Source organism: Pseudophryne corroboree, chromosome 10 (genome assembly GCF_028390025.1).
Source record: "Pseudophryne corroboree isolate aPseCor3 chromosome 10, aPseCor3.hap2, whole genome shotgun sequence".
Lineage (NCBI taxonomy): Eukaryota > Metazoa > Chordata > Amphibia > Anura > Myobatrachidae > Pseudophryne > Pseudophryne corroboree.
The window spans coordinates 42,419,941-42,435,257 of NC_086453.1; the positions used below are offsets into that span (position 1 = coordinate 42,419,941).

Consider the following 15,317-nt stretch of genomic DNA (forward strand, 5'->3'; position numbering starts at 1 on the left):
TGTAGCTTTGTATTTGTTTGTTGCTTACTGCAAATAGGCCTGGGGATTTGGTATTACACTCTGCCAATCCAGACCTAGCAGTAAGACTGGAGTCAGTCGTTTAGCTTGCTGGGGTTCTGTTACTACTCTGTGAACTTAGCAAGTTTGCGGCTGTATTCTAAGACTTGCCTGTCTAATCCTGTCTCACTGTGCTAGGTGTCAGGGGGTCAGTTTAGTGGCAGTAAGCTAAAACCTGTGCACTGCAAGTGAGAAATAGGATTGTGGAGACTCTCCTTGTGTCTATCATTCCATCTCTGACCAAGGAGTTTACTGCCACACCCGTTGGTAACCCTTTAGGGTTTTGCTGTTGCCCTTAGCAACAGCATTTCGGGTTCTCTATGTATTAAAACACAACATCTTGCTTTTTCCATCTGTGCAGTTCTAATACAAGGGAGATACCCAGTTCCTTAGCCTCTGGGCTTCTCTGTTCACTTTGTGTGTATTTTGTTACCCTATTACCTTCTGTGTACGTTATGTCATATTCCCCAGTTTGTCTGTGAGTCCATTTGTTTTGCATAACAGTTCAAACACCAGTACATTCCTGCAGACACTGGAGTGCATAACAGTTCTGACACCAGTACTTTCCTGCAGGCACTGGTGTGCATAACAAGAACAAATAATTGATGATCTAGTTAGAATTGAGGAATGGTCTAGAATGTGGCAACTACAGTTTTACACTAAAAAAAAGCAAAATCATGCAGTTAGGTCTCAAAAACCTAAAGGTCTAAATATAATTTAGTATCAAGAATACTATAATGGAAACTACTGAGAAGGAAATGTATTTAGGAGTCACTATTTCAAGTGACTTAAAGACAGGGAAGCAATGCAACAAAGCAATGAGAAAGGCAAGTCAGATGCTTGGTTGCATAGCCAGAGGAATCAGTAGCAGGAAAAAAAGAAGTCATAATGCAACTGTATATGCTATTGATATGGCCTCATCTAGAACACTGTGTTCAACTAAAATGGTGCATGCTCTACATCACAAAAACTGGAAAGACAAAAAGATCTTAATATGTATAGTTTGGAGGAGAGAAGGGAAAGAGGGGACATGATAGAGACTTTCACATATACCAAGGGATTTAACAAGGTACAGGAGGGAGACATTCTTCACAGGAAGAAAAGTATTAGAACACGAGGACATTCACTGAGACTGGAGTGGGGGAGGTTCAGGGGAAATTTAAGGAAAAATTACTTCACAGAAAGGGTAGTGGATAAGTGGAATAGTCTCCCATCAGAGGTGGTAGAGGCTAAGACTGTAGAGCAATTTAAACATGCTTGGGATAGGCATATGAATATCCTTACAAAGAATTAAGGTTCAAAAAGGGTTGAGATTACCTAAAGGATAATAAAAAAGGGGCAGACTAGATGGGCCAAGTGGTTCTTATCTGCCGTCAAATTCTATGTTTCTATGTTTCTAGACTGCACATCCTAACTACATGTAATGAGAGGTGCTACCTTGCTGAGACCTGTAGTGCCACACTGAGACCTGTAGTGCCACTGACTGGATGGAGGTAGGTTCAGGGGAAATTGAGGAAAAATTAAATCACAGAAAGGTTAGTAGATGAGTGGAATAGCCTCTCATCAGAGGTGGTAGAGGGAATAGCCTCTCATCAGAGGTGGTAGAGGCTAAGACAGTAGAGCAATTTAAACATGCATGGGATAGCCATAAGGATATCATTACAAAGAAATAAGGATCAAATACTGTAGGGTTGACAAACCCTAGGATAACAAAAGGGGTAGACTAGATGGGCCAAGTGGTTCTTCTTTTTATCGGTTGTCACATTCTATGTTTCTACCTTAGAAACATAGAAAAATTGAATTTAACAGCAGATAAGAACCACTTGGCACATCTAGTCTGCCCCCCCCCCCCATTTTTTTTTACCATATTTTTATCTCAAACCTTATTTGATCCTTATTTCTTTGTAAGGATATCCTTATATCTATCCCATGCATGTTTAAATCGCTCTACTGTCTTAGCCTCTACCACCTCTGATGGGAGGCTATCCCACTTGTCCACTACCCTTTCTGTGAAGTAATTTTTCCTCAAATTTCCCCTGAACCTCCCCCCCCCCCCCCTAGTCTCAGTGCATGTCCTCATGTCCTATTGCTTCTCTTCATTTGGAGAATGTTTCCCTCCTGGACTTTGTTAAAACCCTTGATACTGTACCTGTACTGTATATTTGAAAGTTTCTATCATGTTCCCCCTTTCCCTTCTCTGCTCCAAACTATACATATTGAGATGTTTTTGTCTTTCTGGGTATGTTTTGTGATGTAGGCCATGCACCATTTTAGTTGCCCTTCTTTGTACAATCTCTAATGTATTAATATCCTTTTGAAGATATGGCCTCCAGAATTGAACACAGTATTCTAGATGAGGCCGTACCAATGACCTATACAGTGGCATTATTACTTCTTCCTTTCTGCTGCTGATTCCTCTCCCAATGCAGCCAAGCATCTGACTAGTCTTCCTCACTGCTTTGTTACATTGCTTACCTGCCTTTAAGTCACCTGAAATAGTGACTCCTACAGATGGGTCCTCTGTTATCTTGGCTGACTGAGGCGTTAGTCGTGATCAGGCATATGCAGCGTGCCTGGGCGCAAAGAGGTGCGCCTAGCCGAAGGGAGGCGCACAGAGCGTTTGGAGTTACCTTTGAGTGTAATACCTAAGATCATCCACCAGATGTCGCTTTTTAAAATCACCATGCGCATGCGTGTGGTCTCCATTAAAATACAATACTGAACTACAGCGTAAGAACTACTTTACTGGTGCATCTCATTACGCTACATTATGCTACAGTATGTCATACAGTCTATAACAGTATATACAGTACAGATGCAAATAGTATAACATATAAAGATGCAAATGAACAAGTTACAGATACAGTATGGTCTATTGATGTTAGGGATATGTGAGCATCCAAATCCCGTAGTATTAAGTACAATGGGGAGAGATAAAAGCTCCTCCCTAACTTCCTGGATGCCAAATCACTGTGTGTATAGTTTATACAGACGGAAATGAACATATTAAAATACTTGTGTATGCAGACGCAACTAATGTGTGAAAGGAATAATGTAGCTCATTGACTTTACAGTATGTACAGTGCACGAAATGAGTGCCCGAGTCCCCTAACGGCATAAACGAACACCAATAGGAAGGAATTGCTCTTTGCAGTACTTTTACACATGAACTTGGGAATCTTCCATGCAGTGTTGTGGGCAAGTGATGAAGGCTCCCGGCTGCCACGCTGAGAGTCCCGGGTTCGATTCCCAAAGTGCAAATTTTTTTTTGTGTTCCCGTGACATTCACTTAATTATTTATTTCTCTTTGTAATCCATTGTAAAACATTCAATGGAAGGGTGCACACAGGTTTCACACAAATTGGGGTAATTCTGCAGGAGCGACTCATTCGCTATCTAAAAAACACAGCGGTAATGAGCACCAATAGACATACTAGTAAATATAAATTAGTGTATTCTGATGCAACTAACTGTTCAAGCAACACAGTACTGTAGATCGTCGGCATTAGAGAATCTGTGTTGTGAGAATCTGTGTTGTATGTTACAAGCTGTTCGTGTTAATTAGTACAGTAATAGAACATACTTTACAGAGATACTAAGGACGGTGATTTGGCATCCAGGAACTTAGGGAGGAACTTTTTTCTTTCTCCATTATACATAGAAAGATTACAATGGAGAGAGATAAAAGCTCCCCCCTAAGTTCCTGGATGCCAAATCACCGTCCTTAGTATCTCTGTACAGTATATTCTTCTAGTGTACTAATTAGCACGAACAGCTTGTAACGTAGAGTGGCAAGTTTAATCTTTCTATGTATCATGGAGAGAGATAACAGCTCCCCCTGAGTTCCTGGATGCCAAATCAACGTACTTAGTATCTCTGTACAGTATGTTCTATTATGGTACTAATTAGCTGTTCGTACTAATTAGTACTCTAATAGAAAATACTGTACAGAGATACTAAGGATGGTGATTTGGCATCCAGGAACATAGGGAGGAGCTTTTTTCTCTCTCCATTATACTTAGAAAGATTACAATGGAGAGAGATAAAAGCTCCTCCCTAAGTTCCTGGATGCCAAATCACCATCAGTATCTCTGTACAGTATGTTCTACTAGTGTACTAATTAGAACAAGCAGCTTGTAACGTACACGTCAAGTTTAATCTTTCTATGTATAATGGAGAGAGATAAAAGCTCCTCCCTAAGTTCCTGGATGCCAAATCACCGAACTTAGTATCTCTGTACAGTATGTTCTATAAGGGTACTAATTAGCTGTTCATGCTAATTAGTACTCTAATAGAAAATACTGTACAGAGACCCTAAGTACAGTGATTTGGCATCCAGGAACTTAGGGAGGAGCTTTTATCTCTCTCCATTATACATAGAAAGATTAAACTTGCCACTCTACGTTATCAAGCTGTTTGTGCTGATTAGTACACTAGTAGAACATGCTGTACAGAGATACTAAGGATGGTGATTTGGCATCCAGGAACTTAGGGAGGAGCTTTTTTCTTTCTCCATTATACATAGAAAGATTACAATGGAGAGAGATAAAAGCTCCCCCCTAAGTTCCTGGATGCCAAATCACCGTCCTTAGTATCTCTGTACAGTATGTTCTACTAGTGTACTAATTAGCACGAACAGCTTGTAACGTAGAGTGGCAAGTTTAATCTTTCTATGTATCATGGAGAGAGATTAAAGCTCTCCCTGAGTTCCTGGATGCCAAATCAACGTACTTAGTATCTCTGTACAGTATATTCTATTATGGTACTAATTAGCTGTTCGTACTAATTAGTACTCTAATAGAAAATACTGTACAGAGATACTAAGGATGGTGATTTGGCATCCAGGAACTTAGGGAGGAGCTTTTATTTCTCTCCATTATACATAGAAAGAGTAAACTTGCCACTCTATGTTACAAGCTTTTCGTGCTAATTAGTACACTAGTAGAACATACTGTACAGAGATACTAATGATGGTGATTTGGCATCCAGGAACTTAGGTAGGAGCATTTATCTCTCTCCATTGTAATCTTTCTAAGTATAATGGAGAGAGATAAAAGCTCCCCCTAAGTTCCTGGATGCAAAATCACCGTCCTTAGTATCTCTGTACAGTATTTTCTATTAGAGTACTAATTAGCATGTACAGCTAATTAGTACCCTAATAGAACATACTGTTCAGAGATTCTAAGGATGGTGATTTGGCATCCAGGAACTTGTGATGAGCTTTTATCTCTCTCCATTATACATAGAAAGATTAACCTTGCCGCTGTACGTTACAAGCTGTTTGTGCTAATTAGTACACTAATAGAACATACTGTACAGAGATACTAAGGACGGTGATTTGGCATCCAGGAACTTAGTGAGGAGTTTTTATATCTCTCCATTGTAATCTTTCTAAGTATAATGTAGAGAGAAAAAAGCTTCCCCTAAGTTCTTGGATGCCAAATCACCGTCCTTAGTATCTCTGCACACTAAGTTCTATTAGTGTACTAATTAGCATGAACAACTTGTAATGTACAGCGGCTAGTTTAATCTTTCTATGTATAATGGAGAGAGAGAAAAAACTCCTCCCTAAGTTCCTGGATGCTAAATCACTGTCCTTTGTATCTCTGTACAGTATTTTCTATTAGAGTACTAATTAGCACCAACAGCTAATTAGTACCCTAATAGAACATACTGTACAGATATACAAAGGACGATGATTTGGCATCCAGGAACATAGGGAGGAGCTTTTTTTCTCTCTCCATTATACTTAGAAAGATTACAGTGGAGAGAGATAAAAGCTCCTCCCTAAGTTCCTGGATGCCAAATCACCATCAGTATCTCTGTACAGTATGTTCTACTAGTATACTAATTAGAACAAGCAGCTTGTAACGTACACGTCAAGTTTAATCTTTCTATGTATAATGGAGAGAGATAAAAGCTCCTCCCTAAGTTCCTGGATGCCAAATCACCGAACTTAGTATCTCTGTATAGTATGTATAGCTGTATAGCTCTGTATAGCTGTTCATGCTAATTAGTACTCTAATAGAAAATACTGTACAGAGACCCTAAGTACAGTGATTTGGCATCCAGGAACTTAGGGAGGAGCTTTTATCTCTCTCCATTATACATAGAAAGATTAAACTTGCCACTCTACGTTAACAAGCTGTTTGTACTAATTAGTACACTAGTAGAACATGCTGTACAGAGATACTAAGGATGGTGATTTGGCATCCAGGAACTTAGGGAGGAGCTTTTTTCTTTCTCCATTATACATAGAAAGATTACAATGGAGAGAGATAAAAGCTCCCCCTAAGTTCCTGGATGCCAAATCACCGTCCTTAGTATCTCTGTACAGTATATTCTTCTAGTGTACTAATTAGCACGAACAGCTTGTAACGTAGAGTGGCAAGTTTAATCTTTCTATGTATCATGGAGAGAGATAACAGCTCCCCCTGAGTTCCTGGATGCCAAATCAACGTACTTAGTATCTCTGTACAGTATGTTCTATTATGGTACTAATTAGCTGTTCGTACTAATTAGTACTCTAATAGAAAATACTGTACAGAGATACTAAGGATGGTGATTTGGCATCCAGGAACATAGGGAGGAGCTTTTTTCTCTCTCCATTATACTTAGAAAGATTACAATGGAGAGAGATAAAAGCTCCTCCCTAAGTTCCTGGATGCCAAATCACCATCAGTATCTCTGTACAGTATGTTCTACTAGTGTACTAATTAGAACAAGCAGCTTGTAACGTACACGTCAAGTTTAATCTTTCTATGTATAATGGAGAGAGATAAAAGCTCCTCCCTAAGTTCCTGGATGCCAAATCACCGAACTTAGTATCTCTGTACAGTATGTTCTATAAGGGTACTAATTAGCTGTTCATGCTAATTAGTACTCTAATAGAAAATACTGTACAGAGACCCTAAGTACAGTGATTTGGCATCCAGGAACTTAGGGAGGAGCTTTTATCTCTCTCCATTATACATAGAAAGATTAAACTTGCCACTCTACGTTAACAAGCTGTTTGTGCTGATTAGTACACTAGTAGAACATGCTGTACAGAGATACTAAGGATGGTGATTTGGCATCCAGGAACTTAGGGAGGAGCTTTTTTCTTTCTCCATTATACATAGAAAGATTACAATGGAGAGAGATAAAAGCTCCCCCTTAAGTTCCTGGATGCCAAATCACCGTCCAAAGTATCTCTGTACAGTATGTTCTATTAGAGTACTAATTAGCATGTACAGCTAATTAGTACCCTAATAGAACATACTGTTCAGAGATTCTAAGGATGGTGATTTGGCATCCAGGAACTTGTGATGAGCTTTTATCTCTCTCCATTATACATAGAAAGATTAACCTTGCCGCTGTACGTTACAAGCTGTTTGTGCTAATTAGTACACTAATAGAACATACTGTACAGAGATACTAAGGACGATGATTTGGCATCCAGGAACTTAGTGAGGAGTTTTTATATCTCTCCATTGTAATCTTTCTAAGTATAATGTAGAGAGAAAAAAGCTTCCCCTAAGTTCTTGGATGCCAAATCACCGTCCTTAGTATCTCTGCACACTAAGTTCTATTAGTGTACTAATTAGCATGAACAACTTGTAATGTACAGCGGCTAGTTTAATCTTTCTATGTATAATGGAGAGAGAGAAAAAACTCCTCCCTAAGTTCCTGGATGCCAAATCACTGTCCTTTGTATCTCTGTACAGTATTTTCTATTAGAGTACTAATTAGCACCAACAGCTAATTAGTACCCTAATAGAACATACTGTACAGATATACAAAGGACGATGATTTGGCATCCAGGAACATAGGGAGGAGCTTTTTTTCTCTCTCCATTATACTTAGAAAGATTACAGTGGAGAGAGATAAAAGCTCCTCCCTAAGTTCCTGGATGCCAAATCACCATCAGTATCTCTGTACAGTATGTTCTACTAGTGTACTAATTAGAACAAGCAGCTTGTAACGTACACGTCAAGTTTAATCTTTCTATGTATAATAGAGAGAGATAAAAGCTCCTCCCTAAGTTCCTGGATGCCAAATCACCGAACTTAGTATCTCTGTATAGTATGTTCTATAAGGGTACTAATTAGCTGTTCATGCTAATTAGTACTCTAATAGAAAATACTGTACAGAGACCCTAAGTACAGTGATTTGGCATCCAGGAACTTAGGGAGGAGCTTTTATCTCTCTCCATTATACATAGAAAGATTAAACTTGCCACTCTACGTTAACAAGCTGTTTGTACTAATTAGTACACTAGTAGAACATGCTGTACAGAGATACTAAGGATGGTGATTTGGCATCCAGGAACTTAGGGAGGAGCTTTTTTCTTTCTCCATTATACATAGAAAGATTACAATGGAGAGAGATAAAAGCTCCCCCTTAAGTTCCTGGATGCCAAATCACCGTCCTTAGTATCTCTGTACAGTATATTCTTCTAGTGTACTAATTAGCACGAACAGCTTGTAACGTAGAGTGGCAAGTTTAATCTTTCTATGTATCATGGAGAGAGATAACAGCAACCCCTGAGTTCCTGGATGCCAAATCAACGTACTTAGTATCTCTGTACAGTATGTTCTATTATGGTACTAATTAGCTGTTCGTACTAATTAGTACTCTAATAGAAAATACTGTACAGAGATACTAAGGATGGTGATTTGGCATCCAGGAACATAGGGAGGAGCTTTTTTCTCTCTCCATTATACTTAGAAAGATTACAATGGAGAGAGATAAAAGCTCCTCCCTAAGTTCCTGGATGCCAAATCACCATCAGTATCTCTGTACAGTATATTCTACTAGTGTACTAATTAGAACAAGCAGCTTGTAACGTACACGTCAAGTTTAATCTTTCTATGTATAATGGAGAGAGATAAAAGCTCCTCCCTAAGTTCCTGGATGCCAAATCACAGAACTTAGTATCTCTGTACAGTATGTTCTATAAGGGTACTAATTAGCTGTTCATGCTAATTAGTACTCTAATAGAAAATACTGTACAGAGACCCTAAGTACAGTGATTTGGCATCCAGGAACTTAGGGAGGAGCTTTTATCTCTCTCCATTATACATAGAAAGATTAAACTTGCCACTCTACGTTAACAAGCTGTTTCTGCTGATTAGTACACTAGTAGAACATGCTGTACAGAGATACTAAGGATGGTGATTTGGCATCCAGGAACTTAGGGAGGATCTTTTTTCTTTCTCCATTATACATAGAAAGATTACAATGGAGAGAGATAAAAGCTCCCCCCTAAGTTCCTGGATGCCAAATCACCGTCCTTAGTATCTCTGTACAGTATGTTCTACTAGTGTACTAATTAGCACGAACAGCTTGTAACGTAGAGTGGCAAGTTTAATCTTTCTATGTATCATGGAGAGAGATTAAAGCTCCCCCTGAGTTCCTGGATGCCAAATCAACGTACTTAGTATCTCTGTACAGTATGTTCTATTATGGTACTAATTAGCTGCTCGTACTAATTAGTACTCTAATAGAAAATACTGTACAGAGATACTAAGGATGGTGATTTGGCATCCAGGAACTTAGGGAGGAGCTTTTATTTCTCTCCATTATACATAGAAAGAGTAAACTTGCCACTCTATGTTACAAGCTTTTCGTGCTAATTAGTACACTAGTAGAACATACTGTACAGAGATACTAATGATGGTGATTTGGCATCCATGAACTTAGGTAGGAGCATTTATCTCTCTCCATTGTAATCTTTCTAAGTATAATGGAGAGAGATAAAAGCTCCCCCTAAGTTCATGGATGCCAAATCACCGTCCTTAGTATCTCTGTACAGTATTTTCTATTAGAGTACTAATTAGCATGTACAGCTAATTAGTACCCTAATAGAACATACTGTTCAGAGATTCTAAGGATGGTGATTTGGCATCCAGGAACTTGTGATGAGCTTTTATCTCTCTCCATTATACATAGAAAGTTTAACCTTGCCGCTGTACGTTACAAGCTGTTTGTGCTAATTAGTACACTAATAGAACATACTGTACAGAGATACTAAGGACGGTGATTTGGCATCCAGGAACTTAGTGAGGAGTTTTTATATCTCTCCATTGTAATCTTTCTAAGTATAATGTAGAGAGAAAAAAGCTTCCCCTAAGTTCTTGGATGCCAAATCACCGTCCTTAGTATCTCTGCACACTAAGTTCTATTAGTGTACTAATTAGCATGAACAACTTGTAACGTACAGCGGCTAGTTTAATCTTTCTATGTATAATGGAGAGAAAGAAAAAACTCCTCCCTAAGTTCCTGGATGCCAAATCACTGTCCTTTGTATCTCTGTACAGTATTTTCTATTAGAGTACTAATTAGCACCAACAGCTAATTAGTACCCTAATAGAACATACTGTACAGATATACAAAGGACGATGATTTGGCATCCAGGAACATAGGGAGGAGCTTTTTCTCTCTCTCCATTATACTTAGAAAGATTACAGTGGAGAGAGATAAAAGCTCCTCCCTAAGTTCCTGGATGCCAAATCACCATCAGTATCTCTGTACAGTATGTTCTACTAGTGTACTAATTAGAACAAGCAGCTTGTAACGTACACGTCAAGTTTAATCTTTCTATGTATAATGGAGAGAGATAAAAGCTCCTCCCTAAGTTCCTGGATGCCAAATCACCGAACTTAGTATCTCTGTATAGTATGTTCTATAAGGGTACTAATTAGCTGTTCATGCTAATTAGTACTCTAATAGAAAATACTGTACAGAGACCCTAAGTACAGTGATTTGGCATCCAGGAACTTAGGGAGGAGCTTTTATCTCTCTCCATTATACATAGAAAGATTAAACTTGCCACTCTACGTTAACAAGCTGTTTGTACTAATTAGTACACTAGTAGAACATGCTGTACAGAGATACTAAGGATGGTGATTTGGCATCCAGGAACTTAGGGAGGAGCTTTTTTCTTTCTCCATTATACATAGAAAGATTACAATGGATAGAGATAAAAGCTCCCCCCTAAGTTCCTGGATGCCAAATCACCGTCCTTAGTATCTCTGTACAGTATATTCTTCTAGTGTACTAATTAGCACGAACAGCTTGTAACGTAGAGTGGCAAGTTTAATCTTTCTATGTATCATGGAGAGAGATAACAGCTCCCCCTGAGTTCCTGGATGCCAAATCAACGTACTTAGTATCTCTGTACAGTATGTTCTATTATGGTACTAATTAGCTGTTCGTACTAATTAGTACTCTAATAGAAAATACTGTACAGAGATACTAAGGATGGTGATTTGGTATCCAGGAACATAGGGAGGAGCTTTTTTCTCTCTCCATTATACTTAGAAAGATTACAATGGAGAGAGATAAAAGCTCCTCCCTAAGTTCCTGGATGCCAAATCACCATCAGTATCTCTGTACAGTATGTTCTACTAGTGTACTAATTAGAACAAGCAGCTTGTAACGTACACGTCAAGTTTAATCTTTCTATGTATAATGGAGAGAGATAAAAGCTCCTCCCTAAGTTCCTGGATGCCAAATCACCGAACTTAGTATCTCTGTACAGTATGTTCTATAAGGGTACTAATTAGCTGTTCATGCTAATTAGTACTCTAATAGAAAATACTGTACAGAGACCCTAAGTACAGTGATTTGGCATCCAGGAACTTAGGGAGGAGCTTTTATCTCTCTCCATTATACATAGAAAGATTAAACTTGCCACTCTACGTTAACAAGCTGTTTGTGCTGATTAGTACACTAGTAGAACATGCTGTACAGAGATACTAAGGATGGTGATTTGGCATCCAGGAACTTAGGGAGGAGCTTTTTTCTTTCTCCATTATACATAGAAAGATTACAATGGAGAGAGATAAAAGCTCCCTTCTAAGTTCCTGGATGCCAAATCACCGTCCTTAGTATCTCTGTACAGTATGTTCTACTAGTGTACTAATTAGCACGAACAGCTTGTAACGTAGAGTGGCAAGTTTAATCTTTCTATGTATCATGGAGAGAGATAAAAGCTCCCCCTGAGTTCCTGGATGCCAAATCAACGTACTTAGTATCTCTGTACAGTATGTTCTATTATGGTACTAATTAGCTGTTCGTACTAATTAGTACTCTAATAGAAAATACTGTACAGAGATACTAAGGATGGTGATTTGGCATCCAGGAACTTAGGGAGGAGCTTTTATTTCTCTCCATTATACATAGAAAGAGTAAACTTGCCACTCTATGTTACAAGCTTTTCGTGCTAATTAGTACACTAGTAGAACATACTGTACAGAGATACTAATGATGGTGATTTGGCATCCAGGAACTTAGGGGGAGCTTTTATCTCTCTCCATAGTAATCTTTCTATGTGTAACGGAGAGAGATAAAAGCTCCTCCCTAAGTTCCTGGTGCCAAATCACTGTCCTTATTATCTATGTACAGTATGTTCTACTAGTATACTAATTAGCATGAACAGGTTGCAACGTACAGTGGCAAATTTAATCTTACTGATCCGTGCATGACTATCTCAACATGCCATCAAAAACAAGGTCTATTTGAAAGCTCCTTTTTTTACGAATTCTATGCTTTCCCAGCAGTGTTTGGCTATTGTCGGCAGTGATTGAGACTACAAATTCTTAGTAAATTTCCGAGTTGTATAAAGTACAACAGAGATTCTCTAACACCAACAATCTACAGTACTGTGTTTTTCGAACAGTTAATTGCATCAGAATACACTAATTTATATTCACTGGTGTGTCTACAGCTGCTCATTACCACTGTTACATAGCGGAATGAGTCGCTCCTGCAGATTTACCCTGATTTATGTGAAACCTGTGTGTACCCTTCCATTGAATGTTTTACAATGGATTACACAGAAAAAATAATAATAAAGTGAATGTCAGGGGAAAAAAAAATATAGATTGGCCCTTTGGGAATCGAACCCGGGACCCTCAGCGTGGGAGGTGGGATCCTTCACCGCTAGCCTACTGTACATCGCTGCATGGAAGATACACAAGTTCATGTGTAAAGTTAATGCAACAGCAATTCCTTCCCATTGGTGTTCGTTTATGCCGTTAGGGGACTTGGGCGCTCATTTAGTGCACTGTACATACTGTAAAGTCAATGAGCTACATTATTCCTTTCACACATTAGTTGCATCTGCATACACAAGTGTTCACACATTAGTTGCATCTGCATAAAAAAGTGTTTTAACACGTTTGTTTGTGTCTGAATAAACTTTTTTTTTTTTAATCTGTTCATCTGACCATTGGTCATCATCTGTGTGTACACTATGCAGTACAGGACTGTATATTAACATTACAGTCGTCACTGACCATTTACCAGAGCTTGGACTGTAGATCAATCTGCCGCTATTCAAACTAAAGTACTGGATTAGTGGAGCATTAGCCACCCAGTGGTGGAGATGTGTATTGCATGCTGAGTATCTAGTCACGCCTCAACGCGCCTGTCCATGATTAAACTCACTTTAGCGTGACTAAACCTCCGTCTAGGCGCAGAAACAGTCAAGATAACAGAGGAACCATCTGTAGATCCCTTTCCTCCTCAGTAGTTTGCAGTGTAGTGCCATTAATACGGGTGGTAGTCATGTGACCGCCGGTCATCTGACCGACAGTCACATGACCTCCTCTGTGAGCCTGACGGCTCACTATCCCGATGGTCGGCATGCCGACCAACAGGGACTATTTCCACTCGTGGGTATCCACGACACCCATAGAGTGGGAATAGAACCCGTGGCGACTGCAGGTCGCCACCGAGCCCGCAGCGTGGTGAGCGCAGTGAGCCCGCAAGGGGCTTGCTGCACTCGCCCCTCCCCGCCGGGATCCTGGCATCGGTATGCTGCCGGGATCCCGGCGTCGGTAAGGTGACCGGCGGTCAGGAGACCGCTGGTCACCAGTACTACACCCCATTAATACTATATTTATCCTTTGGATTTTTGAGATCCAAGTGTATGATTTTGCATTTTTTGGCATTGAACTGTAATTTCCACACTCTTGACCATTCCTCTAGTCTACCTAGATCCTCAATCATTTGTTTTATCCCTCCTGTTGTGTCTACCCTGTAGCATACCTTTGTGTCATCTGCAAAAATGCATACTTTCCCTTTAATGCCATTTGCAATGTCACGAATAAAGATATTAAAAAGCACTGGTCCAAGTACAGATCCCTGGGGTACTCCACTGGTAACATTTCTTTTCTGTGAATGCACTCCATTTATCACAACTCTCTGTTTTCTGTCCTGCAACCAAGATCTTTATTACCTTCATTATCTAGATCACAGTTCCCAACTACTAGTGACTTTACTTGATACATAAGCTTTGCCCCAAAGCAAAGAGTTAATTAGTCATTACTCTATAACAACTGATTCTTTATTTTGCTCTAGAATACAATATTTACACTATAATATATACTTACATTTATAACTTAGGCAGAGAGCCCATCAGATTCTGTTTGTAAATGTCTTAATAAATGTAAATTTACAATTAAACAAATATAACTCCTGTAAAACAACTTTCAAAATACTTTATACAGAAGTACAAGTATAAGTAGTACCTGGTTTTCTGTTGATTTGGATACGGGTTTCATTGGACCCATGCGTGTTCCTTGCTGAGCACCTGTAGATACCTGACTCTGAGGATGTTATTTTTACCAGTGACCACGTAAATCCTTCACCAATTATATTATTTGAGTCTTTATCTTCCCCCTTATTCCAGCTCAGAACAGCTGCTGGGTTACTGTCCACAGAGCAGTTTATAGACAGACCTCCGTCTTCATTTGTGATCACAGACTGGTTTGCTTCAAGTTGTCCACCTAAAAGCAAAGGGGGACATTTTCTCAGGGTCTGATTAGCATAATTTCAGTGATAAACTCCCGATATTGCAAGTTGGAGATTTACCAAGGTCCAAAACGCACGGATATTCCATGTCAAACATAAATTTGCAAACTAAATTACGGCATCTCACAATCGGACTAAACATATTTGGATTAACACTGACATGACTGCAAATCACCCCCCACCCCCCTCCAAATGCATAACCAGAACCGTGCTGTGTGAGCTAGCCCTTGTGCTGGAAATAGGGGGGAGGGGGGGGGGGGGGGGAATCAGCAGTGGTTTCCCGTATTTCCAGGACTAGTACCACTTGATGGGGTCCCCTGGCCAAAGAATTCATCTCCCCCCAACTGGTCACCCCAGTCAAGGGATTTCCAGAAAATGGAGTACCCCCTTCCGAGGGTTCCCCAGTGCCAATTTGATATCTTTGAATGTGTAGAAATAACGTATTTTACAGCAGGGCT

The 15,317-nt window shown here is 39.5% G+C and overlaps 1 protein-coding gene across 1 annotated transcript in view; it reads right to left on the bottom strand.

Annotated features, from left to right (window-relative positions):
* Positions 1-14,370: 14,370 nt before the first annotated feature.
* Positions 14,371-15,317, bottom strand: part of LOC134965157 (sialic acid-binding Ig-like lectin 13) — a 38,593-nt gene continuing 37,646 nt past the window's right edge. The window contains exons 7-8 of the mRNA XM_063941679.1: positions 14,577-14,834; positions 14,371-14,402 (exon numbers count right to left, since the gene is read on the bottom strand). Coding sequence (XP_063797749.1) covers positions 14,371-14,402; positions 14,577-14,834 — 290 coding nt within the window. The remainder of the gene's footprint in view (positions 14,403-14,576; positions 14,835-15,317) is intronic.